Below are 20014 nucleotides of genomic sequence, written 5' to 3' on the forward strand. Positions count from 1 at the left end.
TTTCCCACTGTAAAATGAGCTGATGGAAATTTTGAAAACTTTCAGCAACAATAAAAGTTTTTGTTTCACTGGAGATTTTTCATGAGGTATTTTGTTTTTCCATGAAAAATTTTGAAAACAGCTTTCATTTCATTCTGGTGGGAAAAATCCCACTCTCTTTTATTTTATTTCCTCCAGGAAAAAGGTAAAGGGGATGAAAATGAAAGTAACTAAAGGGAGAAAACCATTCTCCCTCCCTCCGTCCTTTCCTATCTTTTTCTTGTGCGGGGAAAAAAAAGGGGGAAGAAAAAAAAATTCAAGTGTGATAAAGTGGGATTGTCTGACAATTCTGAAATGGAAAACTCAACAAAAATGGCATGTGGCTTTTGTTTGAAAATTGTCGTCATCAGTGGAACCCCATTGTTCAATATAAAAAAAAATCAATTGAAATTTTTTGATGAGTTCTACCGAAGGTTGGATATTAGGAAAAACTTTTTCACTAGGAGGGTGGTGAAACACTGGAATGCGTTACCTAGGGAGGTGGTAGAATCTCCTTTCTTGGAAGTTTTTAAGGTCAGGCTTGACAAAGCCTTGGCTGGGATGATTTGATTGGGGATTGGTCCTGCTTTGAGCAGGGGGTTGGACTAGATGACCTCCTGAGGTCCCTTCCAACCCTGATATTCTATGATTCTATGATTCTATGAAGAATTATACTTCCTTTCTCACGCAGTGTGAGTCTTGTCTGTTTAGATTATATAATCTCTGGAGCAGCAAACGTATCTTACTATGTGCATGTGCAACAACAAGCACAATAGGGCCCCAATTTTAGCTCGAGATTCTAGGTTCTACAATGCAATACAATAATAATAAAAACAAAAGCAACAATATCCCACTTTTATTAATTTACAGATCTAGTCAGGAAAAGAAAAAAGAAAACACATGCAGGATATAGTGAGGCAAACTTCCTCTTTCAGGTGGCCGAGTCTAGCAGAGGTCTGTTCAATGGTCTATTATTGCTTTTTCAAAATGGTTTAGTGACACATCACATAAAACAGTATGTGTCCCATTACAGCAGATACATTTCAGCAGTCAATTATATCAGTATTTTTGCACTGTTAGAAAGTAGACTCTCAGTCCCCCTCAGCTATTATGTTAACTAGACCTTATGTGTCACTAAAACAAAGGCAACCGAGAATGTGAGATTTGCATGCACTTTGATATCTGCACAATCTACTCTTTGTGCAGATCTACCTACAAATTTTACATTCTCTTTAGTCTGCCCACAGAATTTGCCATGAAAGGCCAAGCTACCAGGGTAGGTTGAGAGCAGTAATTCTGAAAACAGCTATGTTGTACTCATGATTAGTTCTGATTTTTATGACTCAGATTTGCCAGTAGTAAAATTGCAATTTCCAAGGTTCCCATGTCCAATTTCTACCCTTCCTTAGAGAAGCTCTTTTCAGTTTGCTAACCTGATGGGAACTTTAAAGCGTGATATGTTAAATCAAATCAGTTCAATATGCGTCAGTAATAGTCCCTCCAAGACAGAATGAAAACAGATATACATTTAAAAATAACTTCAACAGTGAAAATAGCCCAAGGTCATATTTCTTAAGCAAAATACTAAACTATAAAACAATGCATTCTGAGCAGCATAATAAAAAAGAAACACCTTATTTTACATTAGGAATGCTCTGAACTGCTGTCTTTGTTGTCTCATCTCTTTTCCCCCCCATTAAATCAGACACTTCTTTTAAATCAAGCCCTCGGGGAGTAAGAGACAAAAGTGATGAGAATGCAATGCGTGAATATAAAAGTGGAGCATGTGTTTTATAACTAATTCTGTTCAGAGATCAAGGGAAATGTCACTGTTCATAGCCATCAGTAAAGAATCAATGTAATTATATTTGTAGTGTCAATTCAGGTCAATATTCTAATACATACACTGTAAAGCCACAATTACAATTTACATCTGAGCCGAACTAGTGTATTTATCTCTTAACTCTTTATTTGTGGAAAATAATACCCCCAAACCCCATTTTAAATTACAGCCGCCTGATTTTAGCTGCAAAATAAAAAGGTTCAGTACTGCACCCGGAGCAGTTATACAGCCTGAGTGCACACTGTGCTGACCCATCTCAGAAATCTGGCTTCAAAAGTAAATGGAGAGCTTCTGGTCTTTAATCTTCTGAAGTACTACAGCAACCATGAACTGAGTCTCAGGGTGAAGGAAGGAAATGCTCCATCCTTGGAGCAACCCCTGTGAGATCAATCGTGCTGCAGCGAATCTAAGAGCACTGGCTTCCCCCCTTCCCCTCCCCACATTATTGGTTAGTAATATTTTGTGGAGAGGCTGAATTTTGGGAGCAAGCGCATGTGAGAGTAGTGGTATTGTTGCCCAGCTCTGCTCACAAACCAGCCTCTGCCACTTGTGACACCAGAACGAGTAGATTGTGCAGATATTAATAATACATTCATCCTCTGGCTTTACTGCATGCTTCAGTCAGCAGTAAAACAATTGAAAGTGTTGACACTTAAATTGTAATAATTAGGCTGCATCGTTAATGACCCACACAGAGGATTCAGAACCATGCACACCTCTCAGAGATATTGTTTCAGGCCGACTGCAGACTAAGACAGACATCATTGTATCACTTATACTCAGTTCACAGTTGGTGGCTATTTTTGCAACCATAAGGGCTAAAGACTCACACTCCTACATGAAAGCTCAGGTGTAGTAGCACCAGGTGGCAACCTCCACAGAAAAGTACCATCTCATTGAGCCACTGTTTACCAGACCAGTTCAGCCCCTGCTTTTTCATCACCAATACAATAAATATCATCACTGTTTTGGTATGGCAGCTGGGCTGCTGGTATTTGAGTGAACACATTGTCTTTGGCCCAAGCATGGTGGAAGATGGAAGGACTAACATTCAATCTCATAAGCGACATTCTTCATTGCAGTGATAGATGGAGTTATCTACACTCAAGTTAGCTTAGCTTGAGTGAGTGTGTTTGTATCAGCAGAACACAGTAGCTGAGTCCCCACTACATTCCTAGCTCCAGCATCAGCAGCACTTGACCTTCAGCTCCCACCACCTGCTGGGACAGCTAGCTCGAATTTAAAGCATCACTTAATTTAAGATAGAACCTTTTGTTGGTGCACATAAATTGGGTCAGAGGCAACAGCTGAGCTATACTTTGGGCTAACAGTGCCGTGGAGGCAAGCCCCCACAGTGTGAACAAAAGAGAAAGTGAACGCACTCTTTCTCTGGAAACAAAAACCAACAATCCAAGATGGCACCACATGGCAACCTACAAAATCCTGAAATTAATTTTGGGGGGACGAACTGCTCCAGTTAATCTACCCTGGAACAAAGAGTACATCTCAGCACTGAAAGAAATACTCACAGGCAGCATGCAAAAACTTTGTATGCCTCTATCATAATGAATTGCCATGAGTGAAAATGATAATAGTGAACATAATATTTCAAATTTATTTGAGCACAAGCTTCCATGAGCTACAGTTGTAGCTCACGAAAGCTTGTGCTCAAATAAATGTGTTAGTCTCTAAGGTGCCACAAGTACTCCTTTTCTTTTTGCTAACTAACTAACATGGCTGCTACTCTGAAACCTGTCATAATATTTCAGTAGTTGTCTAACAGAAAACCCTAATGCTAGCTGCCCAACTCAGGCGAGTCACCCTGCAATAACAAATATGTGCTACATTGTGGGAAAAATAAACACTAGATACAAGTTCCCCCAGAGGTTATTATAGATATTGATAACATAGTGCTAATCATAGAATCATAGAATCATAGAATATCAGGGTTGGAAGGGACCTCAGGAGGTCATCTAGTCCAACCCCCTGCTCAAAGCAGGACCAATCCCCAATCAAATCATCCCAGCCAAGGCTTTGTCAAGCCTGACCTTAAAAACTTCCAAGGAAGGAGATTCTACCACCTCCCTAGGTAACGCATTCCAGTGTTTCACCACCCTCCTAGTGAAAAAGTTTTTCCTAATATCCAACCTAAACCTCCCCCACTGCAACTTGAGACCATTACTCCTTGTCCTGTCCTCTTCTACCACTGAGAATAGTCTAGAACCATCCTCTCTGGAACCACCTCTCAGGTAGTTGAAAGCAGCTATCAAATCCCCCCTCATTCTTCTCTTCTGCAGACTAAACAATCCCAGTTCCCTCAGCCTCTCCTCATAAGTCATGTGTTCCAGACTAATAGCTTGCTTTGACTGTTTCTAAGATAGGACAGTCAACATCAATTGCTTTTTCTTGTTCACTGACCATTTTTCTACTCCACTTTGCTTTAACCAAGGAGAATACAGAAGCATTATCTTTCACTCACCATGGCTTGATTCTTGCTGCATGGATCTCAGAGCACCACTGAGTTTGCAGAGCCCTGCAAGGCTGTGGTGAGCATCTTATAGAGCAGCACATGAACCAAAGCCCACCCATGCAACAGGGGACACGTGATGCATGCAACACAGAGGAGCTCATGGCTCTGCAACAGTGCAGGGTGGGGGATTCTGTCTGGGGTCACTTCTCCAGCTTGCTGGGTGGGGACAACATGGGCCCCTGCTACATGGCAGCAGAATGCGTAGCTTTCCAAATGGTGGAACTGGGGATCTGCACCAGTGGGTCCGGTGTGTGTTCAGCACTGCGCTGGGTTCCATCCATGTGGTAGCATTACCCCTTGCCCAGTAGTAGGATTAAACCCCAGAACACATGTATACTCATCCCTCCCACCTCCTCCCTCTAACATTAGAGGTAGAGCCAGTCGGGATTTTTCTGAAGGAAAATGCAGTTTCCACAAAAGCAAACATTCTCACAGGAAAATTTTGATTTTTGCTGAACATCTTCAATTTTCTGTCAGGAAAATCAAAACGAAATATGTTGTTTCAGGCCTATTCAACTCATACTGGAATTTTGTTTTATTAATTGGACCAGAAATGTTTCAAATCAGTTCCAAAAAGAATTAAGTTGCACTTTCCTAATGTATTGCCTTATGGGAGTTGTAGTTGAAGCCCACATCGTCTCCTCGAGACAAGGCTCCCTGAAGAACACCTCCCAATATCCAAATGTGGACCCAGTTCACCAATCTGTGTGGTGCATCATAGGAGACCCAGTCAGAGAGCCTGATGCCCCCACTCTCTCTTATACGTCAGGCTCCTGTTTAATGCTGACTTGACTCAAAAGAAAGCCTTTCAGGTCAATTCAACAAAGTGAAAAATATCAATATCCAGAATAGCAAAATGTTTTGATTCAGAAACATCAACACATTTCCAATCAAAGCAAATTTTTTCAGAATTTTTGTTCAAATTTTTTGAAATTTCAACTTTTCATCCTGTTTTGGGATGAAAACAAATCCAAAGTTTATTCCGTTCTAATTAGAAGCTCTATTTTCAGCCAGCCTCAAGCTGGGCTCTGAATTTACATGTCCACTTTGCACAAACTATTCCCTCAAAAAGGGTCTGTATGGAGCATACAAAACCTACAAGCTTTTTGCCTGTGCACAAAATTGGAGATGAAAATGTGGTCACAAACTCAGAAAATACTGAAAAATCATAATAAAAGTATCAAAACTGAGTATAATACAGGCCTTACTTCTCCAAAGGGTATCCAACCTTTCAGTGCTTAGAGAACTGGAACAGTGAAGTATGTTCTTATATCTTTTGATTTACCGTACTTAAGGAAACTTCCATACTCTTTAAGACCTGAGACACTTACCTAGAAATAAAGAAGAGCGCACATTAAGCAGAGCTACATTTTTTGTTCAATTTTGCTTTTTAAAATGACAAAGAAACTTTGGTCAAACTTTATATTATACTTTATAATTATATATTATAAATACTTTATACGCATTATATTAATATTGCATTTGTAAATGATTTATATAGAGTTAATAAATTCTTAGTGGTTGTTCTAATGAGTGCTTAATCAATTTTTATATTGTTCTGAAGCCCAGCAAATCAGTAGGCTGCTTATAACTCTGGCGTATAACCATCATTACTTGTGTGTGGTATACTTATAATATTTATAAGTTTTATTAATCTTTATGCATCATTTGTAAATGGAGCCTTAATGTCAGTGACCAGACCCTTATTAACTGGTGCGAATCCATATACACTAAAGCAATATACAAAAAGGGGGGAGCTTCATTAATAGATAAGGCTGAGATTCAGGAAGCAACCCTATTCACAGCAACACTTTAAAAGGTGCTTAAGTTTAAGCATTTACTTAAACTTCCACCTTTAGGACAAGACTTGGCAATAGCAGACTTAATCATGTTGTTGACTTTCCTGAACTGAGGCCTGCATTTGCATATCACATAAAAAGCTGAGAGACTAATTGGGAGGAAAAGCCAAGGCAAAAAACACAAGACACAAAACAATATTTGGATTATACTTCTGATTATTTATTTTAATGAAAACAGAGTTCAGGGCCCAAATCTGAAGTGTTTGCTCATGTGAGGAGACCTTACTTTCAAGAATACTCCCATCAAGCTCAGTGGCACATGTGGATATGGGTTGCATGATCAGGCCCAAGTTTTGTATTTTGGGATTATGGCTTGCAGAACACTAAAAATGAACACAACATTTTTGGCTTCCGTTCACAAAGCCCCCTGTTCAGGAGAGCACTTAAGTACCTGCTTCAGTGATATCCAAAATAGCAGTGCTTCCCAAAATTGGGGGCAAAGTGTTTCTATTAGGGCTGTTAAGTGATTTAAAAAATGTGATTAATCGTGCTGTTAAACAATAATAGAATACCATTTATTTATATATTTTTGAATGTTTTCCACATTTTCAAATATATTGATTTCAATTTCAACACAGAATACAAAGTGTACAGTGCTCACTTTATATTTATTTTTGATTATAAATATTTGCACTGTAAAAATAAAATAGTATTTTTCAATTCACTTAATACAAGTACTGTAATAAAATCTCTTTATAATGAAAGTTGAACTTACTAATGTAGAATTAATTATTCACAAGAAATAACTTCATTCAAAAACAAAACAATGTCAAACTTTAGAGCCTGCAAGTCCACTCAGTCCTACTTCTTGTTCAGCCAATTGTTCAGACAAACAAGTTTGTTTACATGTGCAGGAGATAATGCTGCCCGCTTCTTGTTTACAATCTCACCTGAAACTGAGAACAGGCATTTACATGGCATTGTTGTAGCTGGTGTTGCAAGATATTTATGTGCCAGATTGCTGAAGATTCATATGTCCCTTAATGCTTCAACCACCATTCCAGAGGACGTGTCCATGCTGATGATGGGTTTTGCTCGATAACGGTCCAAAACAGATCGGACCAACGTATGTTCATTTTCATCATCTGAGTCAGATGCCACCAGCAGAAGGTTGATTTTCTTTTTTGATGGTTCGGGTTCTGTAGTTTCTGCATCGGAGTATTGCTCTTTTAAGACTTCTGAAAGCATGCTCCATACCTTGTCCCTCTCAGATTTTGGAAGGCACTTCAGATTCTAAAACCTTGGGTCGAGTGCTGTAGTTATCTTTGGAAATCTCACATTGGTACCTTCTTTGCATTTTGTCAGATCTGTAGTGTAAGGTTTCTTAAAATGAACAACATGTTCCGGGTCACCACCCGAGACTGCTATAACATGAGATATATGGCAGAAAATGGGTAAAACACAGAGCAGGAGACATAGAATTCTCCCCCAAGGAGTTCAGTCACAAATGTAATTAACACATTTTTTTAATGAGCATCATCAGCATGGAAGCATGTCCTCTGGAATGGTGGCCAAAGCATGAAGGGGTAAACGAATGTTTAGCATATCTGGCATGTAAATACCTTGCAATGCCAGCTACAAAAGTGCCATGTGAAAGCCTGTTTTCACTTTCAGGTGACATTGTAAATAAGAAGCGGGCAGCATTATCTCCTGTAAATGTAAACAAACTTGTTTGTCTTAGGGACTGGCTGAACAAGAAGTAGGAGCGAGTGGACTTGTAGGCTCTAAAGTTTTACATTGTTTTGTTTTTGAGTGCAGTTACGTAACAAAAAAAATCTACATTTGTAAGCTGCACTTTCACGATAAAGAGATTGCACTACAGTACTTGTCTGAGGTAAATTGAAAAATACTATTTCTTTTGTTTATCATTTTTACAGTGCAAATATTCGTAATACAAATAATATGCAGTGAGCACTGTTCACTTTGTATTCTGTGTTGTAACTGAAATCAATATATTTGAAAATGTAGAAAAACATCCAAAATATTTAATACATTTCAATTGGTATTCTATTGTTTAACAGGACAATTAAAACTGCGATTAATTTTTTTAATCATGATTAATTTTTTTGAGTTAATCGCATGAGTTAACTGCAATTAATTGACAACCCCAGTTTTTATATCTATTTCCCATGGCATATTTATATATATAATATATATATATATATATATATATATATATATATCTTAAACAAGTTCATAATATTTCCCCATAAACTACTCTGTGGCACCAACTCTATTATATTTTTATCCCTCTAAGATTTCAGACAAGTCTTTTACAGACCAGTTATTCCCATAAAATGCAATCTATAAAGATTAAAGATGAACATTTATGGAAAAATACCTCTCCCTAATACTATAGAGATGCCATAAAAAGCAATACTTTTCATTATAATATCATTTTATGGTACAAGAGCTTTAGTATCCCACAGTACCAGTATCTCCTTCTCAATATCTAAATGGAAAAGAACACAGATTGCAAAAAGTGGTCACTTCTTTCCTCGGCCCTCCCAGCTCAGCAAATATATATTAAGTCTCTTCGAGGTGAGCTGTGTTGTGGAATGAGATAAAACCCACAGTAAAGACAAGGTTTAAACAAAATTAGTCATTGTAGATGCATTTTTACCCATTTTGACAATGTAGAATTTTAATGAGAGAATGCTGTAAGGACTTTGCTGTAAGGACTGAAACAAGCAGTTTAATTCACTCAGCAATTCAGAAAGCAAGCCTGAGTAATGACACTGTAATTTTTAATTATCATAGAAGAACCCTTGTTTGTGCGCTCTTTTTCTTTATTAATACTGTATATCCTATTAAAATTTAATTTCCATTCTCAAACTAGGCCAATAATATTTTCATTGTTTTGGCAAATAAAAACAGTAATGTAAACAAATTACTGAGGGGCACACACAGAGTGTTCACAGAATGGCATTGTTGGGTTTGTGTTTATTATTTTGGTTTAGCATTCAAGCCTCCTTATGATCGTTCAGAAATTTCCAATAGATACATGTCATCCTTTATTCTAGGACAGTGAAATTCATTCACTGATGCAAGGAACATGGAAGACCTCCAATGAAAACCACCGTGGTGTGAAGTTGAGAATGGGGACAATTGGGGAGCCTACATCTTCTGTGAATGACACAGATGGCTTCGGACTTCATAGACTAGTGATGGGGTGGTGAGGGTGGCTTCAAGGTATGGCCAGTAGGCTTCTAATTATGGAGATAAAGTGTTCACAATGCACCCCCATCTGCAGGGTTACTTCTCCAATTATTGTCAAAGCTCTGGAGCGTAGAAGACTTGTCACCCCAAGCACCTGAGAAGTTTCCTACACAAAGGCTGTTATTCTTGGCTTTTCTACAAGGAGGTGGAGATGAATTTCACCCATAAGTTTAAACAATAGCCTGGATTTTCAAAGAAAGGTGCATCCAGATAAACCATTTAAGGCCCAAATTTCAAAAGCAGCCTCTGATTTCGAGTGCATCAATTATTGGGTGCCCATCCTGAGCACCCTCAGCTTCCACTGATGTCAGCTGGGGTTGTGGGTGCTCAAACCATTCTGGCAACCAAGCCCAAGATGTCTCAGTTTGGGTTCCAGAACTGAGACACTCAAAATCAGTGAGCGATTTGGGAAATTTTGGCCCTAACTTCCATTGGTTCTCCACTTACCTTTTGTGAAATAGGTAAAATAATTCAATAAAATGAATTAGAGTAAGTAATAGCAATAATATTTACTTATCTCAGAGGGGTTATGTGAGATTTAATAGCTTGGAGACCCCTGAACAAAAGGTGGTGCAAAAGCGGGAATTATTATACAACACCGTTAGCAATTTTGCCTCTACAACTCTTTCATAAGACCTTTGTACTCTCATGTGTAGTTTATATAAATCTGAGTGAAACTGCTATAGACAACAGACAATCTGCGGTTTATTTTCTCCCTGCTTCTGTCCAAGTGGAAGACGGACAGAGTTTAGCACAAAAGCAGTAGATAACTGAGAACTAATATAAAGGACTGTAGCATTAATATTTATTAACTATTTGACTTACACCAGGATAAAGCTTTCTGGCATTCAAGTCACAGCACGATGGGCCTGATCTAAAGCTCACTGAATAAAGGTGAGTCTTTTGATTCATTTTAATAGGCTCTGAATCAGACCCAGCGTTAGCTTGTATCATACTGAAATCAATAATAGAAAATGTTAAAATCTATCCTAAATATAAAATTTAAAAAATTGTTTAAATATTTTACTGAACTGGTTTTGTTTGCAAAATATTTCCTTATTTTTTGTATAATTTTGGAATTTACTGCTAAAATACTACATTCATAAAAAAAGAGATTTGCTTCCTGTATACACATCTGTTACCACAGCAACTCATTATGTCCTCAGCAGAAAATGAAAGCCTCCATTTGGAACTCACTTAGAAGCTGGTTATTCTGAATTTCATATAGAAAGGGACACTCTTAAAAGTGAAGATGAATAATGATGCATTTGTCAAAAAGCCATAAAGATTTGGGTGCAAGATTTATCTAGGGCTTTGATACTCCAAATGTGGTACAGATTTTATAGAATCCAATGCTATATGCACAGTGAGGGAAATTCACCGCTGCTCCCACCCTGCACAAAACCAGAGTAAGTGAGACTAAACGGGGACTCAAATTCACCTGACCAGTTCATTAGGCCACCTGAAGCTACTACTCATATCATATACAGGAGTTTTGAGACATATAGTCAGCTGAAGTGAAGGTCAGAGCCAGTCAGAACATGCAAATTCCATTTTTATTTTATTTGATGAAAAAGGACTTTTTTTTCCCCAAAAACTTTCACACACAAAAAAAATTGCTATTTTTTGACCAGCTCTTGTAGTGATCAATGCCTGGGCTTGCACACAGCAACACCCTCTATGTTGTATTATTCTCCTCATTAAGGCACAGAGAGCTTGCATATCTGTACCCTGCACTTGGAATTTGCCAGCTCCTGGAACTCTGGACCGAGGGCTTGTCTACACACAGAGTGCTGCAGCTGCCCTGCTGTAGGCTTAGTGAAGACACTACCTACGCTGACAGGAGAGCTTCTCCTTTTGACGGAGGTACTCCATCTCCCCGAAAGGTGGTAGCTATGTTGATGGGAAAAGCCCTTCCATCGACAAAGAGCTGTATGCACAGGGGGTTAGACCAGTATAACTGCGTCATTCAGGGGTGTGGATTTTCCATACCCCTGAGCAACATAGTTATACTGACGTAAGTCTGTAGTGTAGACCAAGGCTGAGCCTCTAGGGGTTCGTAGGCGATGGACTGTAACAATAATGGCTACCAGAGCCTTTTGACACAGTTTCCCAGCAAGCTTGGGGTCAGAGGTGACGGCAGAATGGACTAGAAACTCCTGCTGAGGCCAACTGGGAGGCTTCTGCATGGGGTGCTCTGGACAAGCAGTTTGCTGGGCCAGTGATGAGCCAGGGCGTCTCACCTGCTCAGGGAGAAGGGACAGTCTCACTTGGGGACAAAGAGACTAGTTTTATGAAGTTTTCTGAGTTTGGGAGCTGTGAGAAGCAGAGCAGCTCAGGGGGGTCTCTGGTTGACTCCCCCGGCCCCTTGCACAAAGGGGGTCTTTGTGGGATCCAGTACATGGGTCAGGCAGCTCCCAGCCCAGGAGAGACCAGCATCAGAGTGGCAGAGAACCAACCCAGAGAGCCAGACGAGACCCCGCATAGGACGCCAGGCCAGGAAACCAGGAGAGAACCCTGCCCCATCAGGGTCGGACACACAGTAAGAGGCACCCTTTTTGCTTAAGCCATTCGCTGTGCTGTGCTACAGCACTCATCTCCAGCGTCCCATCTGCCTGGGAAGGTGCCAGACGGGGGTGGGAGAGAAAGCTAGAGGGTGCGGGAAGAAAGCTGGGGGCTGGAAAGAGTTGCGGATGCTGGGAGGTGGGGAATTTGTTGATGCTCAGTACCTACTAGTTATCCCTAACCCTAATCCTAACATACTAGTTATCCCTAACTCTTTCCTTCCCCAGGTCGTATGTTTCTGCTCCCAACAAAGGCCCTTTTGTTAAACTGTTAATTTGGGTGTGTCATTCTTTTGCAGGGGTTTGTGTTGATGTACTTTGTTATTTCTTGTGTACTGGGTTTTAAACTCCTTGCCCATTAGTGGCAAGGGAGGGGGCTTGAGCCTTGCACATTATTTCTATTTAAGCATTACATCACTGGAACACACCAGCAAGCAAAGCCCAGTGCCGGCTGCACCCTCCCTGCAGCCCAGCGCCATTCTGTGATGCTTCCCAGGGCACCGCCTGCCTTAGCATGAGGAAATCTTGTCTGTGCCAGCTGTGGATCAGCAACCTGACTCTGCCGGCCTCTAGCAACACAAGCACTGCCTTCCAGGCCTCTGCAGGCCTCACTCTCGCCGTATAGGGCTGTGAGAAGCCCATACCGACTCCTGAGCCCTCTGAGCATCCCTGTGGAGTGCTCAGCACCTGTTCCGCTGAACACTCACAGAACTCCCAGATCCTCCAAAGGCATAGCACACACCAGCGAGCTAGATTCAGCTCAGGGTCCCCACTCTACTTAACACGCAGCACTTAGATATATTCATAGAAAAAACAAGAATTAGTTTATTAGCAAAGAACCGAAATTTGAACAACAGAAAGAGAGAATATTGGAAACAAATTGTTACATGGATGAATGCACTATAAGGTGGGTAGAAAGCTGGCTAGATTGTCGGGCTCCACGGGTAGTGATCAATGGCTCCATGTCTAGTTGGCAGCCGGTGTCAAGTGGAGTGCCCCAGGGGTCGGTCCTGGGGCCGGTTTTGTTCAATATCTTCATAAATGATCTGGATGATGGTGTGGATTGCACTCTCAGCAAATTTGCGGATGATACTAAACTGGGAGGAGTGGTAGACACGCTGGAGGGGAGGGATAGGATACAGAAGGACCTAGACAAATTGGAGGATTGGGCCAAAAGAAATCTGATGAGGTTCAATAAGGATAAGTGCAGGGTCCTACACTTAGGACAGAAGAATCCAATGCACCGCTACAGACTAGGGACCGAATGGCTAGGCAGTAGTTCTGTGGAAAAAGACCTAGGGGTGACAGTGGACGAGAAGCTGGATATGAGTCAGCAGTGTGCCCTTGTTGCCAAGAAGGCCAATGGCATTTTGGGATGTATAAGTAGGGGCATAGCGAGCAGATCGAGGGACGTGATCGTTCCCCTCTATTCGACACTGGTGAGGCCTCATCTGGAGTACTGTGTCCAGTTTTGGGCCCCACACTACAAGAAGGATGTGGATAAATTGGAGAGAGTCCAGCGAAGGGCAACAAAAATGATTAGGGGTCTAGAGCACATGACTTATGAGGAGAGGCTGAGGGAGCTGGGATTGTTTAGTCTGCGGAAGAGAAGAATGAGGGGGGATTTGATAGCTGCTTTCAACTACCTGAAAGGGGGTTCCAAAGAGGATGGCTCTAGACTGTTCTCAATGGTAGCAGATGACAGAACGAGGAGTAATGGTCTCAAGTTGCAATGGGGGAGGTTTAGATTGGATATTAGGAAAAACTTTTTCACTAAGAGGGTGGTGAAACACTGGAATGCGTTACCTAGGGAGGTGGTAGAATCTCCTTCCTTAGAGGTTTTTAAGGTCAGGCTTGACAAAGCCCTGGCTGGGATGATTTAACTGGGAATTGGTCCTGCTTCGAGCAGGGGGTTGGACTAGATGACCTTCTGGGGTCCCTTCCAACCCTGATATTCTATGATTCTATGATTCTATGACATGTAAAACAAAATCATAACATGCTTTCCAGAGCCCAAACTTAATTCATGAGATATTCCCTGTCTTCTACAGGATAGCTTGCCCCAAGTTCTTTTCCCATTGTGTTCAACCAGGAGAGCTGAGATCCTCCTGAGATCAAGCCCAACAAAAGCTTTTCTTCCCAGACTGAAGCATGCCTGGTACATCACGAAAAGTTCATTGTCTTTACTAACAGGCAGGATAAGCTCTGCTGTTTTTGTTTTTTCCCTGCATCACTTGCAATCTATTCATTAGCTTTTGACTCAATATGCAGGCAGTCTTCCACTGCAAGATACACCATGGTCAACCAGGGAGATAAGTATGTCCTACATCCTGTCTGGAGAAGTCTGTCTGTCTCAAGGCACGCTACCTCTGAGTGACCTGCCTTTAACTGCAAGGACCTAAGAACATAATTTTCAGTATACATACATAACTCCTGACACATTATCTGCACATACATCTCACAATGATTATGATGACCAGAGACATTCATGTTTTCAGCAGAGATCTTATGTGGCCCCTTTTGGTGAACTCAGGAGATCCCTATGACGTCTGCCAGTGGATATCAAAAGACCCTTGGATCACACCTCCCAGTGTGGAGGGACCTGTGGTTTCTCCAGTCACCCCTAGGGTTGCCAACCCTCCTGGGAGTCCCCAGGAATTAAAGATTAATCTTTAATTAAAGACTATGTCATGTGATGAAACCGCCAGGAATACGCCCAACCAAAATTGGCAACCCTAGTCACACCTCATATTTTCATAACACTACCAGCTACTCCATGCACTCTCCAGCCTACTTGGGGCCACAAAAGAATTCCCTTCTCTGCAATGCAGTGTCTACATTTAGATTAGGTATTTATGTGGCTGCTATTACCATCATATGCGAGCCCCTCACAATTTTTTCCATGTATGTACCCCTGTGGTACTATTATCCCCATTTTACAGATGGATAACTGATACACATGGGCTATGTCTATACTTTGAGCTGGGGGTGTGATCCCTACCTCAAGGAGACATACTTGCAGTAGCTCCCATCAAGCTAGCAGGCTAAAAATAGAGTGGAAGCAAGACCTGTGTACCCATCCAAGACCCTTGTGTGTGTGTGTGTACCAATCCAAGACCCTTGACAGGTAATCGGTGTGACCAGCCCCTCTCCTCTCTGCCACAGCCACACTCCATTTTTAGCACACAAGCTCAATGAAAGTATGAGTATATCTCCTTGAGCTGAGAATCACAGTCATAGAATCACTCTCGTTGTACCCACAGATTCTAACCAACCAACCCAAGGTCACACAGGAAGCAGGGAACTGAACTGAGGTGGAGCAGGGAACTTCTGAACCCTGGTCTTCCTAATGCTCTATCCATGGAGCAACTCCTCTCCCACAACATGGTCACTACACTTGGCTTTGCCCCCATGAGCACACTGCTAACATCTAATGGAGGGCACCTCAAAGGGGCTCCTCTTCACCCAGTCTGTGGAAATGGAGGATCATGTTAACATGCAAGAATGCAAACAGGTAGAGATGTTTCACCTGCCCAATGCCATAGATGGAGTTTGCATCACTTCCTGAAGAATTATTAACACTGAGGGATATTCCACCATTAAGTCTGCACGGATGCACTGTCCACCAAAGATGAAGGTAGGTGCCTTATCAAACACCTTGAAAGGCTGGACCAGTGATAACATGGAAATGTTTAAAGACTAACATCTTCAAAATGAAAAGTACACTGAGTTGTATTTTGTTGCAAGTTTTCACTGCTCTATCCTGAACAAACCTTTTTGTTTTTCTTTCCTCTGTATAAAGTGGAGTCAGGTGTAGTATTCAAGTTTTTCCTCTTCATAAGAGCTTGACCACAGGCTCAGAAGTGAAAACACAGACACATCCTGTCCATAGAGACGCTGCTATGCATGAAGTTTTATTGAGACAAACCCCACAGGGAAAAGAAGCTCTGTGGAACACAACTAACTCAGCCTAAAAATGTAAGTGATAAATATCAGAGCTGTTTACAGTCCAATGGCAATCCAAATGGTGCTGAACATCTCCTGTCTGGGCTATATCCAGCCTCACTCAACCTTGTCAAACTGAAAACTTGCATAAGGATCTGTGTGCAGCATCCAAGATTATCCTCAAAATCACAGAAATGCTTAGGGTTTTGGATGGATAGTTACAGCACCACGGCAAAGTTGAACAGGCAATGATTGGAAACCTTTTAGAGTCAAAGCACGGATAGCAAATCTAAGGTACATAAAACACCCTTTTAAAGAATCAAGTTACAGTGCTATGCAGCCTGCAGCATAAAAAAATACTAATTACACTTAAAATGTCTAAATAATCCCACGTTTATAGAATTTCCTGTTCCAGCTAAAACACAGTTTCTGCTGTAAAGCCAGCCTCCCTCGGTCTTCAACTACATTGAAACGCATAATCTCCTTTTTAATAGAATGGTAATGAACTGAGCTTTGGTGCTACTGAGTGCTTTGGTGCTACTGCTGTTTTGTCCCAGAGCCTACAAACAGGCAGAAGAGCAGAGCGTGAGGAGACTAACTCTCACTGAAATCAAAGGTAGCATTGGCTGAGGACTGCAGGTTTGGGCGCTATATTTGTAAGGCCGTTCTCAAGTTAAAGTACACAGATCAGAGATGAATCCGAGAACACTGTGTCTCGCAGCTTTGAAGGTGTTCTAGCAACTGAGATAGCGACTAAAGCATCAGGGGAAAGCAAAGCCTTCCGTAGTCCTACCATCAGCCAAAAGGGAATCATCTAGCACAACATGAACTGATGGGAACCCAAGTCTGGCCAGGATGAAGAGGAATGATTTATGTTAACCTCCACTGGCTCTGAAACAATGCTGAGCAAAGTTTAAAAGATGGAAACACACAGAGGTGCGTGTGTTATATGGGAAAAAAAACTCCAGCCAGGAAACGAAGCAGGGACTGACCCGTTCTCTGAAGCTGCAAAGCCTGAAGAAACAAATCAATGAGACTTAAAGCAATCCTTTATTCTAATTCTTTAAATTTGTTTTTCCTAATGATGGGGGATTTTGCTACTAAGAAAAAAAAATCTTATTTGGATATGTCTCTGCCCTGGAAGATCTTCATTCCCAATGTGACATGTTTATTTTTATCTAGAAAGGGCAAGGTCTCTAAAAAGACTTTATTCCAACAGTAATGTATTTTCTTCCTCTAAAGGAACATTATACATGGGTCCTGCTACATTACTCTGCTTTCCTTGTGCTGACGTTTTAAGTTTAAAAGCCGTGCTCACTGTACCTCTGTTAGATATAGATTTAAGGTCAAATACAGGCAAAGGTTGAGCACGATTAGCAGCTGGGAAGAAGCAGAGAAGGGTAACTGAAGTGGCAGAAACCTGGATGAGTAACAAACTTAGTAGCATCAGGTGGGATCAGTAAAATGTAGCCACGTGCTCTTTTAGCAGGGCCGGCTCTAGGCACCAGCAAACCAAGCCCGTGCTTGGGGTGGCACTTTTCAAGGCATTCCGGCTTTTTTTTTTTTTTTGCTTCGGCGGCATTCCACTTGGGGCAGCAAAAAACCTAGAGCCGGCCCTGTCTTTTAGAACTGAGTATTGAATGATATTGGAGGATATTGGAACAAAATATTATACCACAAATACAATGCTTTTTGTTACCTAGAAATGTTAACTTTCCATTAAGAAAAAAACACAACACCTTACACTTACCATCTGTTAAAATTACCACAGTTACAAAACCATAGCAGCTTTTAGTACTGTACTTAAGAAGAGAACCTTAAAATGAACTCACATTCCATAAAACGGAAAGCCAGCATAACAGAACCCTTTGTAATGAAACATTTAATACATTTACATTCTACCATAGCTACTCAGATTCCCTATGAGATGCACATTACAAAAATGAGCCAAATTATAATGGAGCTTTGTGTAGCTGGGTAACGTAACATACAATTATTGTAACCTTGCCCTGAGGCATTTCACAGGGAGATGAAAAGAGAATAATAGCCTGTATTTAAGTATTTAATTTTTTTAAGAGAAAAGATAACATGTTAGTTTCCTTAGCCCTTCCTAAAAGGACAGTGGACAGTATTAAGTAGGACACATCTCCATTCCTACAAAGGCAGACAAAATTATGGACTTTCTTTGGTAAGTTATTAGACGTTTGCAAAAGACATCCCCATGCCTGCCATTTAGGATGTTTGTTCCAGTTATAAAAAGTGTGAGCATCAAGAAGGTGACTCATAGCAAGGAATAAAGAAAGGACATAAGCCATGCTACTGAGTTCAGTCACTGTACACTGGCTTCTGCTTCAGAAGCAGCTTTGTAACGCACACGACTGGAGAGAAGTGCAGCACAGTGTATAGCATCACGATTAGTAAGTGAAAGATGCAGAAAGCAACTACAATTCTACTGCACTGGGACAACAAGAAACTGAACTGACTCCTGGAGTAACTTAAAAATGATGGCTGTTTTAAGATATTCTAGATAGATTGGCTCCCTAGAGACCATCCTATGGATCTGGCACTGTCCTTGCCACTTGCCCCACAGCGCATACACTCAATCACTGTCATGTCTTCAGCCACGTTCAGAATTAACCCATACAGCTGAGGGATGGGAGACTGGATGGCACAGAGTCAACAGTGCAGCTTTATGCAATCAGGGGATTTGTGTACAAGAGAAAAATTCTCAGCTGCCCAGAATGGACCAAAGAAACTGGAAGACTTAGGCTTTGTCTACTGCTTAAGTCGATGTACGTTACATCACTCAGGTGTAAAAAACCACTCCCTGAGCCACATAACTTACATCGACTTAACGTGGTGCCTACACCGCGCTGTGTTGAAGGGAGACACTCTCCTGTCAACATAGCTTCTGCCTCTTGTTGAGGTGGATTAATTAAGTCAATGGGAGAGCACTCTCCCTTCAACTTATCGCAGCTTCACCAAACCCACTAAATCGATGCTGCTGCATCGATCGTAGCGGCGCCGATTTAGCACTGCAGTGAAGACAAGCCCTTAGATATTTGTAATTAAGTAATCTTTACTAAGATTCAACAACCTGTAGGATGCATCTACCAACAAAGACCAATCTCTGTATAAAATCAAGTTTAACTTTTTCCTTGCAAAAGAAATGTGGATATATGTTCACACAAAAACCAATTATTATCCTTCATTCTCCTATCATCTTCCTCTTTCTTTGCCTGTTTGCGCAGGTTAGGTCTATAAAGGCTAAAAATTGAAAACCTGGTGAGACCTTTAGGAAATATGAGCAGCACGGTGTATAGAGAATTATTTCTTCTCTCAAACTTTGTAGGGTCAAACACACACACACTAAAGCCACTCAATTACATTAAAACCATAACTACAAGAATCCCTACACAAATACACAAATTATATTTTGGAGACCATAACATGCCATTTAAAAGAGCAATCCAACTACAAAGCAAACTGGCATATTGATGGGTTCTAAAAGGGAAACTCTGGCAGCTGCAGGGTACATATATTAGAGCTTCAATGCATATGAGTCCTGCGGTCAGTGTCTTACTCTTGGCTGACAGTTGTGGGGACCGTACAAATTAACAAACCAAAGGGCTATTTTGGCAGTCTTCATATCATTTTCCTTTAACTCTCTGTACACTACAATCTCTACAGTAGACAGCTAAAGGGAGTTCAGTGATTGGTGGGGAATTTACTTCTCTTTTAAAATCCAGCATCACAAATGCCCCTTTTCAGAGCCAGATAATCAGGGGGTTTTAATGACTTTTTTCATAGTATCAGTGAATTCAGGTGCTATAGAACTGATAGGTCAATTAGTCCATCCCCCTGCCAAAGCATGATTTTTCCCTAGTATACTTGTACTTCTGTCCAATCTAATCTTAAATGTACCAAATAAATAGGGTTTCCACCACTCTACTTAAGAGACTACTCAAAAGATCTGACTCTCTGAAAGGTTTTTCTGCTCTTTATCTTATATGTTTCATTTTTTAGTTTCATCCCA

General features: G+C 41.0%; 1 protein-coding gene across 3 annotated transcripts in view; it reads right to left on the bottom strand.

Moving 5' to 3' along the window:
• Positions 1-20014, bottom strand: part of CDH4 (cadherin 4) — a 663987-nt gene that overhangs the window by 463009 nt on the left and 180964 nt on the right. Inside the window, exon 1 of one of the 3 annotated variants that reach the window (XM_074969702.1) lies at positions 5600-5706. The exons of the other annotated variants lie outside the window; for them this stretch is intronic. Coding sequence (XP_074825803.1) covers position 5600 — 1 coding nt within the window. The 5' untranslated portion in view covers positions 5601-5706. Of the gene's footprint in view, positions 1-5599; positions 5707-20014 lie in introns of those variants that run through there. 3 annotated transcript variants of the gene reach the window in all.

Source organism: Natator depressus, chromosome 13, assembly GCF_965152275.1.
Source record: "Natator depressus isolate rNatDep1 chromosome 13, rNatDep2.hap1, whole genome shotgun sequence".
In the NCBI taxonomy this organism is placed as follows: Eukaryota; Metazoa; Chordata; order Testudines; family Cheloniidae; genus Natator; species Natator depressus.